The following is a 27,677-nucleotide window of genomic DNA, read 5'->3' as shown; positions in this document are numbered from 1 at the left end:
ATTGACTGGCAAATTATTACTGTGATGCATATCATTTTGTATTTAGTAGTTTATATTATCTCTTTAATTGATTCTGGAATCTATGGAGAATCGAAATCATCAAATACCTAAACCTATAGTCCTATATATGCATAGTACTGCACAACATGTATATATATATATATATATATATAATTGGCAATTTGGCATAGCAATGTTATGAATATAAACTTTGCACTAAGAGTTTGTTTCTTTGGTGGACAGTAACCAATACTCCAATAGGAGAATGATTAGCCAGAAATATACAGAAATTAAATACACAACCCTAATATTCATTAGACGTAGGCAGAGTAAGTATAAGCCTAGCTATTTGCAGAGGAAAAAAAAACAGAGAGAGAATCTTACCGGAGTCAATATTCCGCTTTGAGTTTGATCATCCATTTGGATATTTTGCATCCCTGAAATCTGGGTATTAGTTGTGTTGGGGCACATAGAGAACTGAAGCTAAAGTTCCATATTTGTTTTCAGGAAAGCAGAGATGCAAATAGGTTTCTCCGTTTTTTCTTGTGCATTGTGTCGCATTGGAATATAGGCGCAGGCTCTGTGCATTTTTGTGTCGTCTTTTCCATAACTTACAAGGTCCCTTGTTATAATCAATCGTCTTTGAAGAAAAATGACAACTTCAAATTTTGACGGTATTAGAATTGATGACAGAGTCGTTTAGCATATTAGCCTTATACAGCAATATGTACTTGATTTTATAGAAGAAATTTATATGTTAAGGCTCGGCACCAGTCGGCAGACGGCAGATGCATGCGCCTCACTTTTGTTTTTTCCTCTTAGATTCTCCTGAAAGGTGCTAATTTTGCAGGTGGAAACTCGAAGCATACAAGCAGCTTGTTGGGTATGGTCTTCCGTGTTTAGCCTCATGAATGTTTCTCATAATTTGATGGGTTCTAGAATCTTGAGTCTCAACTTCTGTACAACTATTTGGATATATAGGTGAAGTATAACGGTGCTATAAGAAAGATGTGCATCTATGTGACACTGAGTTGCTAATTGAGGATAAATAAATGGCTGATATCAAAGTCAATTATTTATGTATAACGAAACAAAACTATAAAAGTTCACAAAGAAATCGAAGAAATTCAGCTGAAGAGGATGGCATCCGCATTGCCCTAAACTACAACATTAGCTATCATGAGTAAGAAATTAATACACAGGCAGCAGATTAAGAGTCTGAGATCAAGCCACATAATTTCCGGATCACATAAATGATTCATCTTCAAGATCGATCATGTGAATGATACATAAAAGATTAATCATCAAGATCATCCTAGCTAGGTACTTCCTAGTTCCCACTTGAAACAGATTCTACAAATTACAACCATTAGAGGATGAAGACTTGAGCATCAGTCTTTACATCTTTCAGCCTTTCTTGGACTGCTGCCCTGCCTCTTTTTTGCCAACGTAAAAGTTCATAAGGCACATTGTCCACATTTTCATCTCCTGTGTCATCATATTCCTCTGGGTTCTCATCTTCATTCCCATCCTGATAATAACAGGTCATTTTGACCCACGTTCCATCACCGTCATAGTATGATCCAAGTGGATCAATCACCATTACCTCAAGCTTTGTAGCAATTTTAAGAAGGCAAATGGCCAACTCTATCTCGAACCACATACCTTGGAACCCCTGCATCTTTATTTTTCTCAAATGATTATGTGAGAATGTAGAAAGACTCCTCATCTCTCCGTGATAGTCTGGAGCTCGTGTTGTTATTATAAGTTCTTCCAAAAGTGGTGCAGCCTTGAGAATATTTAGAACACTCCCAAGTTCAAAGTCAAGCATGAGGAGATCCAACTTCACTTGCTTTAGGTTTTTCAATGTTGGAAAAGTTTGGGGTATATGTTCCTGCACATAAGCAGTGACATCTAAAAGTTAATGTTCATACAAAATTGACAGCCATGTGATAAAAAGAAATAAAAATAAATAAAAAGCTGCACTTACGAAATTATTTCTGATCTGCAGATGAAGAGTCGCAAGCTCAGAACACAGGGGGAGTTGGGTTAGCACATGAGGTACCGGACCTATAGACCATCCCTTAAAGAAACATCTTGCTAGCCGTGGAGTTCTCATGAAAGAAATCTCTGTATTATATCCATCATATTCCAGGGAGTAAAGATTTACTGCATCAATCTCTATTCTTCCTAATCGGTAACACGTGAGCACTTTCAGATCATGCAGGTGAAGGGATGGACCAATAATCAGATTTGAGGGCACGTCACATGTGTTCAAGGTGAACCTTTCGAGAAGCACACAAGCAGAGAAAAGACGTGCCAAAAATTCTGGATCAACTACAATGTCATTCAGAGAAAGAGTTTCTAGCTGAATGAATCTGTCAAAATCAGTAGGAGGTTTTAGAACACATCGATGCAACGACAAATGCTTTAAGGTTGATGTGTTCAAATCTGCAAGGATCCAGTGAGGAAAAACATAAAAATTATCATGTGGATCCAAAGCGCCTCTTAATAATTGAAGATCCAGCTTTTGAGCTCCCTTTGTAATTGCAAAACGAACCCATTTGTCAAGATCTTCAGTAAATTCTCGATTAAAAAAGAATGCCACCTTGAATGAGTCTAGCTTGTTGCCAGAGTAGAGCTCCAAAACTTCATTCACTCGTTTTATATAGCACTGTCTGTCGAATTGAAGACTACAAGATGTAACACTAAAGATGGACCGATATGGTTCAATGAGAGGAGCATACACGGACCCAAAAATATTTACAATGTCTAATTCAAGATTGGGAGGCCTTGTCTTCCAAAGGTTCCTCCACTGGCGAGATACAATGCTAGTCACCGCTGCATCTTTTATTGTTAACAATGAAAGTATGGATGACAGAATGCAATCCGGAAGCTCATTTATCCAATCTTTACTCTCGCCCTCAGCCTTCAAATTCAACAACACAGTAAATATCACTCTTAATTCGATAATGGCATCACCAAAATAGATACATACCCAATGAAAACTACCAATAGTGGACTAAATGAGAAAAATTCAAAATAAAGCTTCTTGACTGACAAATCAACTTTGACAAATGGATTTTGTAATATATAGGGGGATGGAATACCAAAAACTATATATAAATATGTACGTATATTACTGCACAAAATGTAGTTAATTGGCAAATGGGCATAGCAATATTATGAATTTGGGGTTCCTGAATATAAACTTTGCCTAAGTAATAGGTGAAAGATTAGCCAGAGATAACAGAAATATAGAGAATTTTCAAAGACACAACCAAAATTTCCATTAGAGGAACTCAGGAAAGTATATGCTTAAGCTATTTACAGAGAAAAAGAGAGAGAAGCGTACAGTAGATATTATTCCTCTTTGAGATTGATCATCCATGGAATTGACTTGAAAAGGTAGATTGATTCTATGCTTCTACGAAATCTGGGTTTTGATTTCAGACAAGTGTACTGGAGACTGGAGCTAAGCTTGTTGATTTAGGGTTTTGGGGTTTTAGGAATCAGAATTCAGAAACAGGTGATTTATATCTCTTGTGTATTGGGCTTGTTCTTTCGGGCCTTTCCCTTCAAAGCATAGATACCACGAGAGCAACTGAGAGGAGAAACAGTCGACACAGGTAATTCTTCTTGGACCTTCAAGTCACCACATTCCACTCTTGAGTCTTGGGTTTAGGCCTCGCAATACCTTGGGACGGTGCATTGCTTGGTTCCGAATTCTGGTTGATAGAGCATGGCTCAACTAAGGTATTCTTCATCTACTGATAAAAAAAAAGAAGGTATAAGTATTTAAGCGTAACTTATATATTCTTTCGGTTACTTGTTCTACAAGAAGTATGATAAGTTGTTGAACTAAAGAATTAACAGTAATAAACATTGCTGGAGCCCGTATAGGCCGAGCGGGTGTCGTTGTCCCCACTCGAATAATATTTTTACTGACTGACACACACACACACATGATTCTATTACTGTTCTACACTTGAGGGTTTATCATCAAAATAATAGAATTCGAAGGTCTTCGGTTTATCAATTATCATTAATCATTAATGCAATAGGTCTATAATTCGGGAAATTCTAGTGTGTTGGTATGTATCACATACCCACACTTACAAAGTGAGAACAAATTTGTTCTCAAAATTGTAATTTGAGTCCTACTTTGTGTAATCTTTTGTTCTAATAATGGTAATTACACCTCTTACGACACTTTTACAAGTTTTGAACAAATTCGTTGTCAATGTTGTAATTTTTGTTCTCAATGTTGTAAATAGTGTAAATGAATATGATAACTTTTGTTCTCAATGTTGTAATTTTGGTTCAAATACTTGTAAATTTTTGTTCAAATTTTTGTTCTCATAATGGTAGGTACCATAGCTTGTCTCCTATAATTCTTGTAAGTGCAAGAAGACATGTGGTAGGTTAAGTTTTTTTACCCAAAAAGGTTATATCCCAAACCTTTGCTGAAAGCCTGAAAGATATTTTAGTTCTATTTTTATAGTAAGATGAGATTCCTTGAACTCAATTTCCAGACAACTACTTAAATTATGTCACCAAATGCATGTGTATTTTATGCCATTGTTCTTTATCACCACTCTCGTGTCCAGACCGATCTCCACTTTCACGCAAAAACTATTCCATTTTTGGGAGACATCCTTGGAATTTTGCTTGGTTATTTAAGAGGAAACAGCAACAACAGCAATGAAATGAAACATACATGTAGATCTCCAATAAATTGTGCATCAAAATTAAACAAGATAAACAAAACCACCATTAAATCCATCTCAGAATTTGTTCATTCATAAGGGAAAGCAAAGATACAATCTTAACTAAGAAATTAGCCAGAAAATGAAACCAACTCGGGGAGAAGATCGATGATGGAGCTAAAAGGATATAAAACCTTCCTTGACAATCAAGCCAAACATGAGAACGAGGAGGCCGACTGTGATGCACTGAGTTGAAGACACCACAGTCTGAGAATAAGCAGACAAGGTGATCGTTGCACCCGCCAAACCGATCATAAGAGCACTCAGGTTCTGATTCATTTTCGATCCGCCTACTATTCCTTTCAATTCCTTGCTTTAGAGACGACTGAGATTGAACTTGAAGCTTAATTACAGTTGAAGATCTTGATTGATGATGAAAAGAGAGAGCTTGAGCTTCTTATCTGCGTTTGGAGAGGTTAAGCTAATCAAAGGTCAACTCTTTACTAGGCCTTGCATCACATGAGAATGCCCCTTGGGTATTCATAAAGATCACAGCCAAAATTGGTCCAACCCTTAGGTGGATGTCCTCATTTTTAAATCCAAGATTCTTAAGATGCAATGCTTATAATGTCAACCCTTAGACATTTAATGCTTATTTAAAATTTTACATTCAAGATTTTTAACCCAAACTTAATGCAATGAGATGTAATATTTTATTATGCGCATTGCACATTCTATTTTTCTAGAATAAAGAAGGAATTGCATTTATAAGAAATTTAGATAGGTACAATAGAAATAAGTACACCGGATTCACCATTGTGGTTAATCATCTACCCTAAAATTGGAAACTAGGAAACAAAAACGCGAACCTAACTAAAAATGTGCAGCCTGAAAACATTTTCTAAGGGGTAATATGTACATATAACTGTAGAGAAGAAGCGAGAAAAATGTCCTAGCTTCATATCTCACTACACCTTCACCAACACAATAGATCGATGCACATGACAGAGACAACAACCCAGTTGATAAGATAGCAACCACAACGATAAAGTAGCCACAACAACAGGGGAATACTTCGATGTAGTCACTCCAGAGGCTGGCAAAGTCATAATTGAGAAGGTCCACAATTATCTAACCCAAGTACCAGAAATCATCAGAGGTCCTCTTTAAAACTGTCGTAGACCAATACTACCACATTAGCAAGATGAAAAGGAAGAAACAAAACCCTGAGTTTTATGGTGACTTCAATTGTAGGAGTAAGGGATGGCCCATTGGTAACATGAAATCACTGCAACACCAAATTTAACACTAGAGCAATACCAACCTCCACAAGCAATAAAGTCAAACAAGCAGCAATATGAGTCAAAACAAGCATAACAATAACTTGTTTCATTGTTAATATTTTTTTTTTTAAATAGAAGGTTCATTGCATTAGATGACCAGCTAAAAGCCAGAGTCTACATACCCACAGAAAAATGGCGGGTTAACAACCAATCTCCTATCTAAGTACTGCAAACTCATTACAAGTCAAATGGAGCCCACTTTTAAGCGGACTCATACACAAAGAACAACTCCGTGTCTTCTGAGGCAAAATCATCTTCTAGCCAACCATCCGCCAATCACATCCGCAAAATCATTGTTAATATTGTTTTCAAAAGAAAACAATATTAGATCATCTTATTTCAGCATATTAATTTAATATTAAAAAAAGATTAAGATATTTTGTAGAAACACTAATCAATGGTCTCAGACAATTTTTTTTTTCTTATTTGAGAAAAAGATTTGAATTGATTTGAGAAATTTTAAATACACACTCCTAACTTCTTAATACACATGCCTTTAATTTTATATTTCAAATCAAATTTTATAGGTACATTAAATGTCCAAAACAGACATCTATGTATTAGAAGAAAAAAAAAGTCATATTTTCTTTCTATTATTCTATAATTATAAATAAATAGTTAGATAAACACAATAAATTTCTATACAAGGACTCCACATTTAATACAAGAATAAAGTTAGAAACCATCTAATTTAAATTTTCCTTAAACAGATAGTAATTAAATGGAGTGAGAGACCATATAATTTAGAACTTTGGAATCAATGGCATTAAATATTTTTAAAATATATCGTTTAACTCCCATTTTTTTAGTTAATTTTCATTTTTTGTTCTAAAACTTATGCTTAGTCAATTTATTATTATCTAATATATATGATACATCACAGGTAGAAAACTCTGTAATTTTTAACTTGTTTGGACCCTCCAATGACAATTTCATAGTTCTGCCACTGTTGACAAACTATTGATATAATTTTGTTGAATGTTCAACTAAAATTTTTATACTTGATCATCAGGGTGTTTGGTGGATGAGAGCTCAAATAGTACAAAACCTGTTTCCAGGCAATAATAAATCCTTATGGACTTTCTAATAATTAAAACAAGTAATCAATATGGTCATTTACAATTTACAAGTCAATATATAAAATCGTAACCTTAATATAGTCAAATAATATGATATTGAATGGTTTTTGAGATTAAGGATATTTTGGGTACTTTGGGTTGTGTATTTAGTAAAATATTAGAATGAGATATTAAATGGGTAGTGTATTGAGTATAGTATGTGTATTAAGTAATTAGGGGTGTGTATTTAAAACCTCTCAATTGATTTCCACGAGATTGGGAAAGCATATAGCATCTTTCAGTATGCTTAGCCTCGCTTGGATATGCACAATAGGTTTATTACATAGGTAAGCAAGGGCACAGTCCATTTTGTTACTCTTACAAAACCAGGTCACTGAGCATCAATTTAGGTATATACCGCTAACCTCTTGAGTGAAAAAATATATATATTGTTATAAACTAGAGAAAAATATAGAGATAGAAGAGAGAAACAGAGTATGGAGGAGGTAGAAGTGTGTATTTCATTCTCATTAGACCATAGGGGTAGATTTTACATCATAATGACATAACTAATGAGTATTTACAGTGGACAGCCACATATATATAATATTTATAACACTCCCCCTTGGATGTCCACCACTGAATGATATGGTGTTGGACGCGCTTAATGTTGCCTCGTCAAAAACCTTGTCAGGTAACAAAAACTCAGTGGGATAAAAACAACCCTGGTCGAAGGAGAAAAAGAGTATAACGCGCATATGTCCTAGGTAGCATAATTTTGAATGCTCCCCCTGATGAGAATCTCCCCCTAATTGTTACAAGCTTCAATCATGTATATAATAAAATACATGCACCATGTATATTAGATATGGTGTGTCAATCACATAGGTGAAACTATGTGTGCTTTGCATAAAGGGGACTCATCATGAATTGCAATTCCTGCAAAAGGTTAGGGTAATACCAATAAAACTATGATAATAAATCTTACCTCAAGTATAACCAATTTCATATGCTCAAATTATAGATAAAGATATTAGCAAAGAATAACAATATAAAGGAACAACAATTGACACATTTACCTTTATACAATATTCTGAGTATTGAAATTTATGTATGGCATACTTAGCCATAAATATCAATTAGTGTAATTGATAATTTCATATAGGCTCAATATGAGCTCTAGACAAATTCATAACTTCGTGAAAGTTAGAATATGTTGCAACATTGTGAGCATGATTCGAATTCGATTTCTTAGTCTTGTCATAGTACTCATTGAGGCAATAAGTCACTTTGACCATAATTGAATGAGTATGTATGAGCTTTAGACTTTTGATTCCATGAGTGAGCTTTAAGCTTAATCATTCATGGACTTGCCTTTGGCAATATGAATCGGTCAACGATTTGATTAAGCAATATGCATGCTTATAATGACACATTTGGGGATTTGCTTTTAGTAATTTGCCTTTAAGATTTTCATAATAATCATGACAACCTACTATAAACCTCTCGTCAATATAATAGCTATATGTAACACTGTACTTATAGAAAAGTTGTAGCTTGGAGAAGAATGCCCATGTCTATATAAAGAGAATTGTGTCATAGTGATTTCAATTCACTTTAGTACACCCTTTGTAATTTTTTAGGATAGATAAAGTCCAAGTATATCATCACGTTTACAATATTTAAATTCATTGGAATTTCCGCTTTCCAATTTGGCCAATAGTATGATTTGTCGACACAGTGAAATGTGGTAGTATATAGCCCTTGATGATATTTAGTTGCAACTACAGATGAGATATCATCAATGATCATCAATTAGAGATCTATCACACATTCAAAATATATGCATGCATTAGCTATAATAAGCTTATTCATATCCGGTACCCATGCCTCTTTTAGGTCATTTGGTCTCTCAAGGACAAATTAATTAAAGAATGTGGATCTTTGTATAACCTCATAACGAGTGTTATAGGGTTTGTATAATCTTCCCTTATAGGGAGATTAAAACATTGGACTTGGTGGATATATCCCACATAATGCACACCGTTACAATAGTGTTTCCTCCCCCTAACGGCGGGAAGACCATCTAATTTGACCATCGCAAAATATGCGTGCAAAAAATTTGGATTGGAAATCCATTGGGGGGTGGCGAGCCCAACACTACAAGAAAAGATCTCATTTATAGCATTTCACCATAGCGTTTTTTTCACAAGTGCTATGTTATATGAGTTGGTTATAATTCAATAGCGTTTGTACTTTTTAAACGCTATCAAAATAAGGCACCACCCCCAAAAATGAAAGCGGCAATGATAAACAGAAGCGCGGGGTTTAAATTTAGTGAAAAAACACTCTTTCGCGGTCAACCAAAGGACGGTCTCATTTGTATACTCTCAGCACATAGGCTTAGATCTAACCCCCTTTGGTGCACTTTCCTCTCTTCCCCTCCGATCCAATTTCTTGACGACAACCAAAATGTCACACTCCCACTACCACAGCGAAAGCGACACCGTTCCCCTCCACCCTTCCTCCCAATCCGACATCAACGAGATCAAAAACCAAATCAATGCCAGCGTCCAATCGAGCCCCACCACCGTCCTCCCAGCCCCATCGCGCCTCCATCCCCGTCTCCTCCTCCCCCTTCATCCAATCTAACCTCTCCAACCGACCCCTCCCTCCTCTTCCAAGCCCAAGCAGCCACCGTCTGTTCCCGCCCCTCCTCGCGTCCCCTCCGCCGCCAACAACAACGGCCCCATCAACATCGCCGCTTCTGGGTTTGGGATACCGTCAAGAGGACTTGTGTCGGATTGTCATCAATTTGAAGCTCGTCGTCTTCCCAACCCCTACTGTGAGGACCCCGGAAAGGCTCTCAGGGATTGGGGTCTCTGCGGTCCTTTCTTCTTCATTGTGTTCTTGGGTCCCACTCTGTCCTGGTCTGCATCTGTCAAGAAGGTGATGATCCATTCTTGCCTTCTCTTGATTTTGTTAAATTTTTTTACTGATTTGATTAGCATATAGGTAATCTGATGGGAAATGGAATTGATTTTTCAGTCTCAAGTTTTCACTGTGCTGTCTGATGGTGCTGTCATTTTGACATTGAATGTACTCCTACTGGAATGCATAAATACATGAATTCAAAGATGAGATTCTTTCTATTCCAGAGATGAAGGTTAAAAAATTGCAACGTTGTTTCTACTCTTATTCCTTTGTGGTTTATTCTATTTCTATGTTGGAGCTGGCAATCTAATGGTTTAGTCCTACAGTGAGTCTCTGTTATCATTTTGGTAGTTCTTTAGAATCTCGCTGCAGCTATTTAAGTACTGTAGGCCACTGCTATTGTGAACTCAGGATTAATCTTTTTTGCACATTAAAATCCACCCCAAGAATTGTCCAAAATTTCAAAGAAATTATGTGCTTTTCAATACCTCTTCTGTTGGGTATGTCAAGTAATTAAATTGTGTGTGTGGTAGAACTAAGTATGTTGCATCATTTTGTTGTCTATTTATGGTTTTCAGAGATGAGAAAACTGATCAAGAGGAAATCGACTGAAAGCAGAGGAGGGGGGAAACTATAATTAAAACTCCAGTTCAGACTGTAAGTAAACAAATAATGGTATCTTCCTCAGATTTTATTTTACTGCTGTAAATACTGAAATATTGGCATTACTGTTATTAGCTAATACATATATACAACTTGCATACATATATATATATATATATATATATATCATCACTTCTGTATACTTTGGTTCTGTTTTTGGAAGATAGATATTGTTGGTTTCTACAATGCAATTGGACTGTTATTTTACAAAACACCATAACTTGGGGTCTGTTTTCAATGAAATGAAGGAGAAATAGAGAAGATTCAGTCTCTAAACCATGTAATTTTCATTTGCAGGTCCAAACCATCTTCCAAGGGTTGCAATTGTTAGAAGACCAAATGTTGGTAAATCAGCACTATTCAATTTACCTGTTTCAATACGTAATTGGAATCTGGTCTTCTACTTGCTATGAATTTACAATGAGGCCTAATGTTCAAGAAATTAGCATGTTATCAACTATTGTGCTGAGTTTTATGTCGACAATCAAAAGAAAGCCAAAAACCATTGTTTGTGGGTTAATTCTAGCAGAATTTGTATCATTAATATAAAGAGAGAAAACATTGATATGAAGTGCTCTTGTAATTTTAGGAATGTCACATTGAATCTAAGATTTGTATGTTATCTCTTTTTTTTTTTTACTTCTTTTTGTTTCTTCAATTTGGTACTTCTTGCAATTGAAGTGGAGAATAAAGTTAGTTTCAATGGTCTTACTTCAATTCCATCAGAGTAATTGACAGTTGTGGAGGCTTGGCTTGTTATGGTGGTTGTTGATGTTTGATTTTTAGGGACGCAATGTTGGTCTGGACTCTGGAGCAAAGCTTTAGATCTCCTAAAGTGACAAAGGATGGGATCACTATAGCAAAGAGCTTTGGGTTCAGAATTACATGCTCAAATTCCTTGAGCTTTCAAATGAAAAAGAAAGACAGATCAAGTGGACTTCTGATAGGGAATATAGGTTAAGTGGATTGGCGTCCTGTAAATACAATTTTCAAGAGAGTATCAATTTTTAGGTGAATATTTCTAGCTATTCAGCTCATTTGCATCTTTGATGTTTGTAGGAGAAAGATACTAAGGTTACTAACCATACTTACCTTGAGAGATTCATACTTGATGAGGTAAGGTAGTAGTCTAGCTAGTTCGTAGCTAGTATCTGCTATTAATTTGCTTGTTTTTTCTTTTTTCTCTTTCTTTATCTTTATCTGTTCGTGCAACTATTTTGATTTGCCTCCTTAGATGGAGTAGCTTATGAGATTATAGTGTTTAATTACATGATGGAGACGCTTTAGGAGAAGTGTAGGGAAATTTGACATTGTTCTCACAACTCTGCAATCCACGGTTCCTAATTGCAGGAGAGAATTATTTGTGTTGATCTAAGTAAGTTGATTTCTTTACATGATTTGTTATTGTTACGCTTTTTTATTATTTTTCTTTTTTCTTTTTTATAGTTGGTTTAGCACTAATGATAGATAGTAAGAATTGTTATGGTCTGCTGCTTATAACAACTTTGGCTTTGGTTTCGTTTTCTTTGTCGTAATTAAAAAAGGGAAAGTGCACAAAATAAGAGAGGTAGTGAGAGATGAGACTTTGGCCATTAGTTACATTATTGTCATATATATATATATATATATATATATATATATATATTAGGCCTAATGCATGGAGACAATGAACTGTGAACTTGGAGCTAGAGGGCAGCTCAAGAGGTGGAACAGTCAAGGAGTCGAAAAGTGAATGGTTCTTTCAAGGTAATCAAATTTGTTGTTAATATATATTTTCTCCTTGTTTAGATGCCACTTTCTCTATTTGACAGAGAAACTTCGAAGCTCTAATAAAGCATGTTTGATTTTGGCTTGTCAATTCAATTCAATTGTGGGTCGTGTTTAATTCAGCACTGTAGTGGGCAATAACTTGTATTTGTTATGCCTCATTACCTATTCAAGAATCTAATATTCAGAAATTATTCTTTCAAAGTTTCTTATTAGTTACGATTGCTGCAAAATTTAATTAGCAGTTTTAATGGCTGTGAGAGGTCTAACAGACCTATGTGGACAACCACTGCATGTCTGCATTAGTAAAGCATTGTGGTCAGTCACTTTGTCATTATAGCTTCTTAATATTGTTCTAGTAATTGTCCTCATTTAATTTCTCTATAGTTGGTTAATCTATGGTACTTGTTTGTATAGTGTTCAAGAAATTAGCATGTCATCAACCAGTATGCTAAAGTTCATGTGGACAATCAAAACAATGGCCAAGAACAACCTTAATATAGAGGGGAAAACAACCTTGTTGGCTGCACTACAAGAATACTGTTTATTGACAGCACAAGTTAATATCATGGCCAGCAGACAAAGTGGTTATCTTTTAGAGCTCCGGTATGCATTTAAACTCCTATGTTTATATTTCTTCCCAAATAATTTGTTAACATTGACAAAATTTCTGTTCTTGGTTCTCAGTAAGTTGTAGGAATCTGAGTTAATGAAGATTGATTACTTGTTTGATTGCTTTTGCATTTGATTTCTTATTTTATGACAGTTCAGAGATGCTAAGAGAGCTATCTATGAAGGTTAAATTGGAAGCTAGTAATGGACTGATGCGGTCATGAATGCTAGGAGCTGCACACAAGTATTTTTTGATTGAGATATTGTAGTTACTTGTTTATCTTTTCCTCAATAAACTGATCGGCTGCTAGCTTTTGAGACAATTTTATTGAATAGTATTTGAAATTCATATTTGAAGTTTGAATATTGATGAGACGATTGACATTTTTGTATCATCTTCACGCTTTATATAAAATTTTGTACTAGCTAGCGATAAAAATAATGTCTAGACAATGACAACGTTTCTTAAATGCTATGAAACGAGTATGTAATGTCATTTGATAGCACTGGTAAGTGCTACTGAAAATTGAACAATAGCGTTTATTATCACAAAAAGAGGTCAATTGATAGCACTTGAGAAATGCTATGGAAACCAAGACAATAGCATTTGTTAAATGCTATGATAGGCTAAACAACAACGCTTAGAAAATGCTATTGTTAACTCGCCTATAGCATTTTTTCAAACGCTATTAGATGTCAGACAATAGCGCTTCAAAAACGCTATCAATAGGAAACGTATTATAGCGTTTCCGAAAATGCTATGACTGACCATGTACCTATTATAGCTCCGGCAGACATAGCATTTACTAAAACGCTATTGAATCCTACCATAGCGTTTTTGAAACGCTATAGATGAGAATCTATGGTGTAGTGAAGGAGGGGAAGTTCCTGCTCTATTCAATCAAAGTTTCAATTTTAAGGGGGGAATGAGTGGTTTTTGGAGGCACATCCAAACCTCCAATATATCTTCCTTGATCAGACAACACAAAAACAAAAACGGTTGTATGACATTTTGCAAGCTACACTCATACAACATATATAACTATTCTGTTGTACAATGTAGTACAAATTTAAGGCCAAATCTGAGTCATGGTAGGAGGGAAAAATGCCGCTCATTTTTTTTTCATTCACACAACGGATCATTCCTGTAAGTGTGGTACAATTACCTTCTTGCAAAAATTTTTTGAATTTTAATAGCCTTATACAACGCAAGTTTTTTAAACGTGTTGTATGATTCACTTTCTCTCATCACACAACGATTTTTTTTTTCGTTGTGCAAAAAGTGTTGTGTGTTTAAGTTATTGGTGTAGTGTATATTGGCATTGAGAACGGAACCAATCATACTGTGCTTCAAACTGTTGCAAGTCATCTCCGTCTACAGTCTGACATTTCTGTGGGGACTGGTTCCACGCTGGCAGATGCTTGGGCAACCATGAGCAAGAAAACGAGGTCCGGCCAGCCTACAAAACTTCTGATCATTGATATGGATTTTATCTTCGAGTTCGACCAGGAATCACGCGGGAAGGTATGTTATCGATAGCCATACGTGATCTTATAATCTTATGTACCGAAAGCTGAAGCCTGAAACCCACAAAAAACAAGAAACGATTCCAGTTCCATAAACCTTTGTTGTATACACTTTTGTATTCTTGTAATTTCATATCCATCTCTGATCCTTTGGCTTTCACAGGAGGCCTTGGCTCTAGTTATAAATTTCTTCGTAGTTAAGCATCCGAGCCACAGTTGCCTGTACTGGGTTTGATAGTTTCTATCTGTATTAATTAGAATTACTTTTCTGTTGAGTATACTAAGTTGGACAGAAGAATTCAGCTAAAACTAATGGAGCTAGCCCTTTCACTTCTCTATGACCCAATTGCCTAAACTCTCTTACAAGTTGGAAAAACATATACACACATCCCTCTATTCTAAGCATCATATCCCACATCAAATCAACCAAGTTAAGAGAAAAGCAGAGAAACCCACCATGCAATAGTGATCGAGAACAAAATCCGCAAGGTGCAGCAACCCATTACTTGTACATTATTACTCTGTTGCAATACTTTCTGTTATGTATTGTTAACAATGAATTTTGTTTCTTTGTTTGCTAGTTCTTTTCCCAAATTACTGGCTATTCCTGTTACAAGGCTGGGCTCTCAAGCTCAAAGAAGACAAAAAAAAAAGTAAAAAATATGCGAAAGAAGATAACAACTCTACGTTTCTTGAGGAAACGAATGCTCATGAGATTGTGTATAAGCCATTGACTTGTGGAATTGTCCAGGACTTTGCTAAAAAATCCTCGAACGTGTAATATGAATTTAGAATTAAGTTGACTTAATCTATGTTGAATTAAGTTGACTTAATCTGTGTTGAATCACTACAAGAGAAAATGAAAAATGTGATGAATAGAATTCCTCACAAAAAGTCTAAATTCCTCGTTTAAAGTGATGAGCGAGGAAATCAAGTCGTCGCAAACTTTCCTCGCCTAAACCCCCTCACGGATTACTATATGCGAGGACTTTTGGTTTCCTCACAAATGAACAATTGCGAGGAATGCATATTCCATACAAATTAAGAATTGCGAGGAACGCATATTCCTCACAAATTGATAATTGCGAGGAACGCATATGCCTCTCGTATTAATGTTTGTGAGGCTCTTGTATCCTCATAGTTAAGAATATGTTGTTCATTTCACAATTCTAATTTTTTTTTATATGCTGTTATTTTACTTGCCAGAAGCCTTGAAGATAAACAACAAATAAAAGGCATAACTAAAGAATTATCAATAACACTTTTGGACTTATATTAAATGAAGAATAATTATTACATATAGTTCCTCAACTGCAAGAACAAAAGATCTTGGAAGATGTTTAGTTCCTTAATAACATATACAGAAGATACTCTCTAAGTAGAGGTCCATGAAAATCAAGGCATCAATTTAAATCCTCCATACCAAGACACCTGGGAAGTCATCTATGCCTTCAACATTATCAATCCTGGTACAAAGTATGCCATTGTTTTTGCTAGTAAAATACACCCCTGTAATTTGTTAAAGATCATCCACTAAAAAGATTTTAATTTTGCTCGACTATTATTGGAAGCTTGTCACACAAAGTTACTTGTATGACTGAAGATGAGTACTCACTGATATGCCTCTTCAACGAGCTTTGCCCTGAAATCTTTCATCCTCTTCATTTTCTCCTACAGCAAAATGAAAAGAGATGACTACATAGCCGACAAACCAATCCAGAAAATTTATATCATAATTAAGTTTAGTAATAATCTAACATTGATCAACCCACAACAAAAGTTATACCACCACCAAAAACTTATCAAAAAATAGTACTTTATGGATGATATTAGCTTGAACAATAAATCCTATTCAGCATAAATGAAAGCACCACATGGAGGAGCTTGTATTGCATCTGAGCGTGGAATGGAACATTAGCTACATAACCAATAAAGATTAATGTCTAATGCATAGTATGAGTCTTGCCACCAACATAATCACACAACTAGCAGCAAAACAGATATCATAAGCAACATAGAAATAGTCATTAGCATACCAAAACATTAGTCCAGTGACCTTCCAGTTTCCAGCAACACTACAAGTAACTAACACATAAGAAAGTCATCATAATCAAGGTCAAAAAAACAAAATACTTGTACAAATTCTAGATAGTTGAAATTAACTAACTCTATTAGTTACTTCATTAAAGTTCTTTCAAACTGATCTCATTTCAAACAGATGCAGCTCCCTTTAACTCTTCTTACTATATTACATACCAGCTAGCTGTTATTTCCCAAATAATGGTATTTTCTTCAATTCTGAGATAAAAAGCAACACTAAATTATAAGTATTGAAGATGGATTTTACCTAAGAGAGGAGCAAACTTCAAAACAGAATACCGTAGAACATGACTCTGCAGCTTGTCCAGCTTATACAATGAACCAAAACCCTCATCCTTGATCAAGGTCCTGGCAGTTTGTCCAATACATCTTAAAGGTAATTTCAGATTTAGAATCACCTAAACATGATTTGAATTATCAACTTTTTTTTTTGTAGTCTATAATATACTTCTATAATCCAAAAACAATATTAGATATGAAAGTTCTAATATGAATATGTAAGTTGAACCTGAATTCAAACTTGTGGGGCACTGAGCTGCTTGCTTTTGCATTTAGATAACCCCTTCTTTATATTCTTCACTGAAAATATTACTACATCAACAAGAAATGCACAATTTCTCAGTTTCATTAGAGCATCTCTGAAGGACAAAACTAAAGAGTAGTGACACAATCTTCTTTTGAAATTGTGCATAAATTCATTTTAAATCCAATTGACTTAAAATCAGTCTTGAAACAACCATTTGAAATGTCTAATTAAATATACATAAAAATCAGATGTCAAATGGGAGTTCAAATCTCAACAGAAAATCAGAAGATACATTCAAAATTCTAGAACTTTCTAAATTACAGACCAAACTTGGAAAAAACATCAAAAATTCACTTTACAACGGAATAAGATGAAACTTTCCAGATCCTTTGTTAACTAGTAGAACAGAAACATGTCAAAATTACAGAACATTTGGACGGGACTAAGTTAGTTAAAATAAATCCTGAAGAGGGCAGTGCTGCAGTTTCTGCAGAATTTCAGTAAAACTGTTCCCTGTTTTATATGGAATTAAGAGTTCAAATTTGTTTTGTTTTGGGAGATGAAGAGTCCAGTGCGAATAGGGTACTAATGATAATCTTCAAGTTTGCAGCAACTGAATCCCTTCTTAAACCAGATGTGAAAAACAACTAAAGCTCAAGTATAAGTATGATACCAGCCGCATGACATTAAATCTTTGCACAAAATCAAGTGAAAGAAACCATTCAGCCATCTAATTGTGAAAAAGAGTGGATAGCATAATACTATATAGGCTAAAAAAAAAATGTGATTCAAGGATCTGAAAGTGACTTTGGTAATCATTCAAATATTGTATTTGCACAAAATCAGGTGAAAGAAACCATTCAACCATCTAATTGTGAACAAATAAGCAGTCAATGACAAAAACAAAACTAATTTATGATGAAAAAAAGGCTAAACACTTTTTCCATTTTACTGAACTTTGCAAGATGATTCATAAAAAAGGGTGTGGGGAAAAAAAACTTAAAAAAATGATGCATAGGACAGCAGTTTCGGGTCATTGTCCACTCATCTTAGAAAGTGGGTGTATTTGCTGGAAAGAAGGATTTCTAGGTGCATTCAAAGTGCCGAGACCACAGCCAATCTTAGTATCCAATCTCCTCATGAATCCCAGCACAACATCCCTCAAATCATCCTCCTTTAACACTTGCTGCAGCTCAACCGTTGCCTTTGATTTTCTTATTTAAAACATCAAGTGGGTGTGGGTTTGAGAGAGAGAGAGACAGAGTTCTTCTTAATTTCTATCTTGTACTTACTAAGTAATATGTTAAAGGACTACTCTTTCTTCAAATTGGCATCAGAAGCAATGGGAAGGTTACAAAACTTAACACAAGAAAAGCTTCACCTGCAGAATGGACTTCCATCACCTGACCATCCCTTAGATCTTAGGGATAGGTTATGCTAAATGCTAAACCAAATGCAAGTTTCAAATCTTAGTGATTAAAGCTTGCTGTTCAAATAGCAAGCCAAACTTTGTTACCTAATGATCCCTTAGATCATAGCAGTTGGATCAATGCTAAAGGCTAACCCAAATGCAATTTTAAAGAACAATGCAACCTAAAATGCAATTTTAACCCAAAATTCAACCAACTACAAGGAATTACACAAAAATTAGCACTCAACAGCAGCATAAACACACATCAAAATGTGCACAAACAAAACCACCCAATTATAAATCTCATCCAATTTCAATAAATTTACCCAAAAAAAAAAAATCAACAGATAAGAAATAAAGTAGGAACGAATCCATAGAAAGAAACAAGAATGGAAGAGTGAAATATACCCGTTTTGAATGGATTAATGGTCGCCGTGTTCCTTGGCGTGCTGGGCGTGCTCGCCATGTCCCTGTTCTTAAAAATGGTCATGTACCTTTCACATTACCATTTTACCTGAAATCACAGATCTGAAACTCATAAAAAAGAAACCAACCCAATCTGTGGTGAGATTTGTTTTGCTCAGCTTTAAGCCCAAAGACCATCTGGCATAGCATCTAATTTCTATCTGGATAAGAAAAGGCTATAGACAGATAGGAGCTCTGTGGTGAGATTTGTTTTGCTCAGCTAAAGAATCAGAGCTCCAATTTGTTCGACGAAGAGATGCACGGAGAGAGAGAGAGAGAGAGAGAGAGAGAGAGAGAGGTCAACTGAAATATAGAGGCCAAAGTGCGAATATGTGTGGAAAAAAAATGTGGGAAGTTTTACTTTCGACAAAAAAATTAGGCGGGACGAGCAAACTATTGCTCCTGTTTTTTGGGTATATTTTTGGCGCCATACTCACCGCTTCATAACCAAGGAATCATAAACTTCCTCACAAACTATGAGAATTTGTGAGGCATTTTTCCTCACTGATTTTTAACTAAGCAACGACCATTGATTCCTCGCAAATTGTAATTTTGGGTGAGGAATTATTGTTTCTCGCAAATACTTTCCTCGCTGATTACCTGATTTTTTGTAGTGAAATTAAGATGAATTTAGAATTAAGCCGTGAAGGAAAAAGATATGGAGAAGCAGTTGCTGGAACATGCTATTATCTATGTTATTCCGCCCTATGTAATTTTCCAGAATGATTCTCCTTCAGAGTTGTTTTACTTAATCTATGTTTTAACGTGTCGATCTTTTGAACTCTATACTTATATTTGTGCATTGGTTCTTTTTTTTTTTTTTTTTTTTTGAATAAGCATTGGTTCTTTTTTTGGGCCTTAATCTTATGTATTGGGACGATTGGCACCTTTGGGCAAGGGCTCTCCATGGGTACTTTTGGGCCTTCGAGTCGGCACTTCCACTCTTGAGTATTTTAAAACCTAAGGTCAATTATGGAAAATGCTTATCTTCCTCAAAAAAGAAAAAATTGGAAAATGTTTTTGTAGTCCAATGCATAAAGGGGAGGCTTGTAAACACACATGACACACCTGTGTGTGTGTGTTTTTTTTTTTTTGGTTCTGATTGTAAACATTTTCCTTAACAAAATTATAAAAATAAAAAAATCCTTGCCTATAGATTCTTGGACCCGAAAGATTTTATTCCAAACTTTTGCTGGAACATAGTTTTTATGTCAGAATGCCAGAATGAGATTTCCTTGAACCAAAGTATCTATTATGCTCCCAACCATCGAACTAGTATTTTCGGACTACTACTTATCTGTGTATTTATCTGACGAAATGTGTATTCTATGCCATTGTTTCTTTATCACCACTCTCATGTCCAAACCAATCCCCACTTTCACGCAAAAACTATTCCATTTTTGGGAGACATCCCTGGATCTTTGCTCGTTGTTTAAGAGGAAATCCATTAATAACAGTAATGAAATGAAACATACATATAGATCTCTAATACAATTGTGCATCTACATTAAGCAAGTTAAACAAAACCATGCACCATTCCATCTTAGAATTTGTTCATTCTAAGCAAATATACGAAATTAGCCAGAAACTGAAACCGGCCAACTCGGAGAAGATCGATGATGGAGCTAAAAGGACATAAAACCTTCCTTGACAATCAAGCCAAACATGAGAACGAGAAGGCCGACTGTGATGCACTGAGTTGAAGACACCACAGTCTGAGAATAAGCAGACAAGGTGATCGTTGCACCCGCCAAACCGATCATAAGAGCACTCAGGTTCTGATTCATTTTCGATCCGCCTGCTATTCCTTTCAATTCCTTGCTTAAGACACGACTGAGATTGAACTTGAAGCTTGCAGTTGAAGATTTTGATTGATGATGAAAAGAGAGAGCTTGAGCTTCGATCTTATCATGCGTTTGGAGAGGTTAAGCTAATCAAAAGTCAACTCTTTACTAGGCCTTGCATCACATGAGAATGCCCCTTGGGTGTTCATAAATAACACAACCAGAAGAGGTGGATGTCCTCATTTTTAAATCCAAGATTCTGAAGATAAAATGCTTGCAATATTAACCGAGGCAACAATAGATATATCATATTTTCATATATGAGATGTTTAATGCTTTTTTTTTTTTTCTTTTCTCATGATATAAAAAGGATCAAAGGATATCACTCCTACCCCCATGATGACTCGAACCCATGACTTCGTCATTAGGTAGTGGGTCTCGAACCCATGCGTATTTAAATTCAAGATTCTTATCCTAATCTTGAATCCTTGATGCAATATTCTTAACTCAACCTTGTAAAATGTCATATTTCGGTATAATTAATTTAATTAAATAAAAGATCTGTTCAAGGAAAACCTAATTTGTGTTTAGCCCAAACTCTAGGTTACTTGACCTAGTAGTAATAGGATTTAATTAGAATGATCTAGAATCCTAATCAATGTAGAATTACTTTCCTTGTATGATTGAGATTCTATGCATTGTAATCCTTTATATAAAGCGGCCCCTGTTATCAATGAGAATACACATCAAATTCCTCCCAAATTCAGTTTCTCTACAACACGTTATCAGCACGAGCCCTAACCCTGAAACCCTAAATTCGTAGCCTTCAAATCCTAGAAACCTCAGCCGCCTAACTCGAAGATCTCAACTCCAAGAGTCCGAAACCGGCGGCCCCATCCCCAGAACCGGCCGGCAAACCACTGAACCGGCCACCGGAAGAAGCAAAAAGTTCCCCTGCCCGGTTCAAAGCCTTCCTCACCACCTCCTGCAGCCATACTTGTCTTCCTGCAGCACCTCCACCCCAGAAACCCGGAACCAGAATATCCCCCACCGGAACCGGCCTAGAACCATCCGAACCGGCCACCAGAAAGGGCTAAAATCTAACCAGCAGAAAGAAAAAAAAAAGAAAAAAAAAGAAGCAGAACCGAGCCCAAGCCGAGCCTAAGCCGCAGCCTGAGGCCCAGCATCCTGAAGCCCAGCAGTCGACCCATCTGACGTCATCCTTGCATCATCTGCCACGCCAGTGCCACGTCAGCAATCTGGTCAACCACCGCCGGTGACTTTTCCGGCCGACTTCCGGCCACTTTTCCGGCCAACTTCCGGCGACTTTCCGGTCAGCTACAATAATTTTCCGTCACCCACTTTTCCAACATCTTTTTAAGGTAAACTTTTCTAAAAGTTCCCGTTTTTGTGAAGTTTTTCAATTTCTTCTTCTTTTCTCGGGGACTTCCAAAATCTCTTCTCCTACCCCCCCCTTTCTCTACGTAGGGGAGACCAAAAGCAGAATTGTGGGGGTTCGTGCTCACTCCAAGCTTGGAGCTTGTAGAGTCCTCCAAACTTAGAGTTTGTTGAGAAGAAAACGATCGACCACATACATCGTTGTTTCGATCTAATCCAAAACCCTTCTTGGAATAGGATTTTCTTAGAAGCAACTACGCTCAGAAAATTCCTAATTTCTTGGAAGCAACTACGCTCAGAAATTTAATAGTTTTTCGTGGTAGCCTTTTCCGCTCCGAAACTAACCCTAATCTTGTGTTGTTTTTCAGGATGAGTTACCTGAAAAAGTTGAACTTTGTTCCACTCGAGACAACTGGCGCAGGATACCATAGGTGGGTTCGAGATGTGCGCCAACATCTTAAGGCTGATGAACTTCTGGAAGCCATCCAAGAGCCTAGTCAGAACGTGCTCTCCATTGAGCAAGCTACTACTTTTGAAGCAAAATAAGCTAAAGCCATAATTCTCATGACAAGGTACATGAATGATGCGCTCCAAAATGAATACCTCAATGAGGAAGACCCAAGAAATCTATGGGTAGAACTTGAGCAGCGATTTGGCAACGTTCGTGACTCCCTGCTTCCTGATTTAGAAGTGCGATGGCATAGCCTCCGCTTTTGTGATTTCAAGTCTGTGCTTGATTATAACTCGAAAGCTCTTCGTATCAAGTCTCTGATGGAGTTTTGTGGCCAAGCCATAACTGATACGATGTTGATCGAGAAGACTCTCTCTACCTTCCCCGTCTCTGCACTGATGATTTCAAAGAATTATCGGATTGATGTAAATGCAGGACGTATCACAAGGTTAAGGCACGATAATATCCTTGTGAAGAACTATAATGCTAGACCCGTGGGAACTATGCCTATTCCGGAGTCTAACTATAGTCGCGCCCCCAATGGAGGACGCAAGGAGCGAAACCCTAAGGATAGGGACAATTTTGGACATTCTGGTCCATATGTTCGCCCTAAAGAGGAAGGAAATCACCAAGAGAGGCGTGCACGGTACCGTGGAGGTCAACATGTGAAGAGAGAGAGAGGCGGAGCCTCCGACCATGGTGGTAACACCACCAAGAGGATAGGTCGTCCAAATCGGGCCCCAATGGCGCCTCGATCAAGGGAGCCTGACCATAATGATGTTTGTTTTCTATGTGGATCAACTGAACATTGGGCCAAAACATGTACCGCACCCCAGAATGTTGCAAACGCATACAAGACGTATCGTGAAGCAAGGAAAGCAAATTACATGGCACAAGAAGATCAAGATGACGATCTAGATCTAAGGGTGGAAGACTACAAGGATCAAGACCCAGAAACTGGCGATTTTGATTAAGTCTTTTTATTTTCCAAGAGATGTAGGCGATTGCTAAATTACTTTTTATTGGATTAGATTTTCTTTGATCATAGAAACAATGATGTACTTCGTTGGCTTATGAATAAAATTTCGAGTTCTTTTCATTATGACTCCATTTTGATTATGAGCATATGACTTTGTGACTACGATGGCTAGACCATCAATATTAATTCAAGGACATGGAATAGCCCAAGTTCCACTTGCCAAATGGCACCTTGATTACAGTTGTCACAGAAACTCTCTACGCTCTTAGGGCACATAGTACCCTATGAATAGCCAACGAATTCCATGAGAAAATGCATGTAGAGAACGGAAATGAGTTCCTTTGCATTACCTCTAATGATTGCGAACAAAGACGCATCTTAGAGAAGTTTATGTGTCTCTCTAGTGGACTTTATGTCACTATTCGAGCTATTAAATCCAATAAAGTTATGAGAGAAGATCTCTTGGATTTAGACACATATTGACTTTGTCACGACATGATAGATCATCCTAGTCATGATATGATGATCCGTCTACAAAAAGACTTCACACGGACATCTTTTCTCTCGAGCGAAATGAAGCATGAATCAAAAGTTGATTCTTAGACTAAGTGTGACCGACGATGCTGCCTAGGGCACCGCCTCCGTCCACCACCAGCCTAGGGCTGGTGTAGTCCCTATCCATGACTCCATGGATGGCGTCCATCATGGTGATGGCGCCCTAGGTGATGCTGTAATCACCAACTTGCTTCACAATAGTGTTTCAGATGCTCAGGCCTAACCAAAATTCTCATTGGTTGCTTCTAAAGCCTCTCGCCCGTTTTACTATGCCCGTTCCTTAGGGAAATTAGGACTAAGACCGTCCTATGCAATGGATATGACAATACTCATTCTGTTCTTACAAAGAATCCGTAGGGATTTTGTGGATTGATTCAACCAACTTGCGGACGCTTAAATATTTTATGATGTTGGTTGACACGCAAACACGCTGGTCACGTGTTGTGCCATTGTCCACCTATAAATGCTGCTTATGTTACACTCCTAGCACATATCATATGACAATGGGCTCACTCCCCAAATCATCCTATTCAGTCAATTGGATTTGACTATGCTAGTGAGTTTACATCGAAGACTTTCGATGGATATTGCAATGGGCTTGATGTTGGACATCACATTCCCATGTACACACCCAATTGGTCTGGCGGACACGACTACGATGGTAGTCCGAACATTGGTAATGCGCACCAATCTCCTTACATCCACTTAGGGTGATGCGATATCGCATGCAGCCATGCTAATTCGTCTACGACCTACCGCCACTCAATGTACCTCTGCGTTACAGCTAGTGACTGGGTACACGTATTTTGTACTTACGCATATTTGAGTGAGCCATTTATGTGCCAATTGCGCCGCCACAACGCTCTATGATGGGTCCTTACAGACGAATGGGCAACTTCGTTGGATTTGGGACTCCAACAATAGTCCGCCACTTAATGCCTTTGCAAGGCGATCTCTTTACCGCTATATTTGCGGGTTGTCACTTTGATGAGACGGTCTTCCCGTCGTTAGGGGGAGATAAGAACACGAATGTTCAACAGGAATGACATGAATTGTCGTAGTCTGTCCCCACTATGTCTTATCTTGATCCCTATTAAAGTGACGAGATCACACAAATATGCTGCAAACATGCTTGCAAGGAAGGACGTCCCTACGAGAGGACGTAGCGCCACCCTACACGGAGGTAGGCATGGTGCCAATGCCAAAGAGAGTGGCACTTTGGCGTTACAGGCCATGGCCCCAGCTAGGATGCGTGGAGAGGCCCGTGGATTCGAAGGATACTTTGGCACATTCCAATCCTTTAATCATCAAGACTCAAAATTCATCTCATGAGAATCTTCCGGGTTATGGTTATCATTGGGGGACGCCTCAACGTCAAAACCTATTCCTGAGAATATAGAGCTCTATGAAACTTACACTAGTATACATGAGACATGGGATAGAAACTCCATCAGAATTGATGATGTAGTTGCGTATTTTGTTGCGCATGAGTTTTTGAGTTAGATGATATCGAACCACGCTCCGTTGATGAATGAATGCCAACATAGAGAGTTTTTTGGCCTAAATGGAAAGATGCGATCCAAGTTAAGATGGATTCTCTAACGAAGAGGAAGGTTTTCGAGCTAGAGATGCCAACACCTCCTAATATAAAACCTGTTGACTAATAGGTCTTCGTTAGAAAGCGTAGTGAGAAAAAGAGATGGTAATCTCGCCTTATGGCGCAAGGCTTCTCACAAAACGCCCTGGAATCGACTACGATGAGACATATTCTCTCGTAATGGATGTCATTGCACTCCACTACCCTGTCAGTTTGGTAGTTTCCGAATAACTGAACATGCAGCTTACAAATATGATCACTACGTATCTCTATAGGGATCTAGATACGGAATATACATGAAGGTTCATGGCGAACTTCATTTACCCAAGTCAAGTGGCTCTAGACCATGGAGCGCGTTTACAAAGAGGTTGAAACGCTCACTAAAGTGACTACTTGATTGGGAATGGATATGTCCATCCGTTTCTATGACAAGTTTCAGATTCTATCGCGGTTCATGTTGGACATGATCTTTATTAGAAGCCCTTAAAGAGTTAAAGGAAACCGCTGAACACTTGAAATCCGAGTTTGAGATGAAGGATTTTGGGAGAACACGATTATGTCTCTGTTTGGAACTTGAGCATCGTGTCGATAGATGCTTAGGCATTTTTGACAAGGTCAAGCCTTCAAGCACCCCCATGATCGTCCGTAGTCTTGATCCTGAAAATGATCATCTTCGTCAAAAGGATGATGACGAAGATGTGCTAAAGGCAGAAGTGCCTTACTTAGTACAATAGGCGCATTATTGTACTTATCTAAATGCACAAGACCGGACATCTCATATGTTGTGAACTTGTTAGCTAGATATAGCTCTGCGCCAACGTGACACCATTGGATTGGTGTAAAAGATATCTTTCGATACTTGAGATGTATGAATGATATGGGCTTGTTCTATCCCTACAAAGAGATGATGGATTCGGACCCATCACACACCAGGTACGCCGCCAACACTGGCCTGCGTCCATCGTCCCCATCCCAAAACAACATGTGTTTTGGAAGGTTTTGCTGATGTTGGGTATCTCTCTGACCCACACAATGGTCATTCCCAATCCGGTTAAGTGTTCACCATGGGAAAAGACTGTGACATCTTGGAGGTCTACATAATAGACCCTAGTCGCTATATCTTCGAACAATGCAGAGATCATTGCTCTTCATGAAGTGGTTCGTGAATGTATATGGATTGGATCCATAATTATGCATGTTCGAACAATTGTGGTTTGAAGTCTACCACAGATGAGCCTATGAGCATTTAGGATAATGCTACTTGTTTTGAACAAATGAGGTAAGGCTACATCAAAAGCGACAACACCAAGCATAATCAGCAACAACAGACACTCCTCGAGATCAAAGTGAACTAGGTTCGATATGAGGACAGTGAGGCAGACTTGTTTACTAAGTCATTGCCCAAATCCACGTTCAAGAAACATGTGGCAAGAATTGGCTTGCAGAAATTATCTGAACTCCCATGATCGGAGTCATCAGGGGGAGGCGCAGACATCAGGGGGAGATGTCTACATGTTCGTCTCTAATCGTGAAGGGTGTGTTGTGCTCTTTTTCCCCTTCAACCGAGGTTATTTTTGTCCCACTGGGTTTTTGTTACTCAGCAAGGTTTTTAAAGAGGCAACGAGAGAAGCACCGCATTTGGGCAATACAAGGGGGAGTGTTCAAGGAAAACCTAATTTGTGTTTAGCCCAAACTCTAGGTTACTTGACCTAGTGGTAATAGGATTTAATTAGAAGGATCTAGAATCCTAATCAATGTAGAATTACTTTCCTTGTATGATTGAGATTCTATGCATCTC

The 27,677-nt window shown here is 37.3% G+C and overlaps 1 protein-coding gene, 1 long non-coding RNA gene and 1 pseudogene across 4 annotated transcripts; 1 reads left to right on the top strand and 2 right to left on the bottom strand.

Moving 5' to 3' along the window:
• Positions 1–1,226: 1,226 nt before the first annotated feature.
• LOC112187674 (F-box protein At5g03100) lies at positions 1,227–3,735 on the bottom strand. The gene is made up of 3 exons (XM_024326563.2): positions 3,356–3,735; positions 1,991–2,929; positions 1,227–1,894 (listed from the first exon to the last, which is right to left on the bottom strand). Exons 1-3 carry the CDS (start codon positions 3,389–3,391, stop codon positions 1,370–1,372), a joined length of 1,500 nt encoding a protein of 499 aa, XP_024182331.1. The 5' UTR covers positions 3,392–3,735; the 3' UTR covers positions 1,227–1,369.
• Positions 3,736–9,373: 5,638 nt separating this feature from the next.
• Positions 9,374–11,647, top strand: LOC112187675 (annotated as a pseudogene).
• Positions 11,648–15,738: 4,091 nt separating this feature from the next.
• LOC112187677 lies at positions 15,739–19,427 on the bottom strand. Of its 3 annotated transcripts, none has more exons than XR_005805298.1 (5): positions 19,059–19,427; positions 17,222–17,304; positions 16,650–17,111; positions 16,229–16,284; positions 15,739–16,122 (listed from the first exon to the last, which is right to left on the bottom strand). It is a non-coding gene; the product is annotated as an uncharacterized LOC112187677 (long non-coding RNA). The 3 variants fall into 3 exon arrangements; XR_005805299.1 differs by lacking the exon at positions 15,739–16,122 and adding an exon at positions 16,132–16,146; XR_005805297.1 differs by having other exon boundaries at positions 15,739–16,284; positions 19,059–19,425.
• Between the last annotated feature and the right edge of the window lie 8,250 nt (positions 19,428–27,677).

The sequence above is a fragment of the Rosa chinensis genome, chromosome 2 (assembly GCF_002994745.2).
Source record: "Rosa chinensis cultivar Old Blush chromosome 2, RchiOBHm-V2, whole genome shotgun sequence".
Taxonomy (NCBI): domain Eukaryota; kingdom Viridiplantae; phylum Streptophyta; class Magnoliopsida; order Rosales; family Rosaceae; genus Rosa; species Rosa chinensis.
The sequence above is the reverse complement of the archived record's forward strand: the minus strand, read 5'-3'. Positions and strand labels throughout refer to the sequence as shown.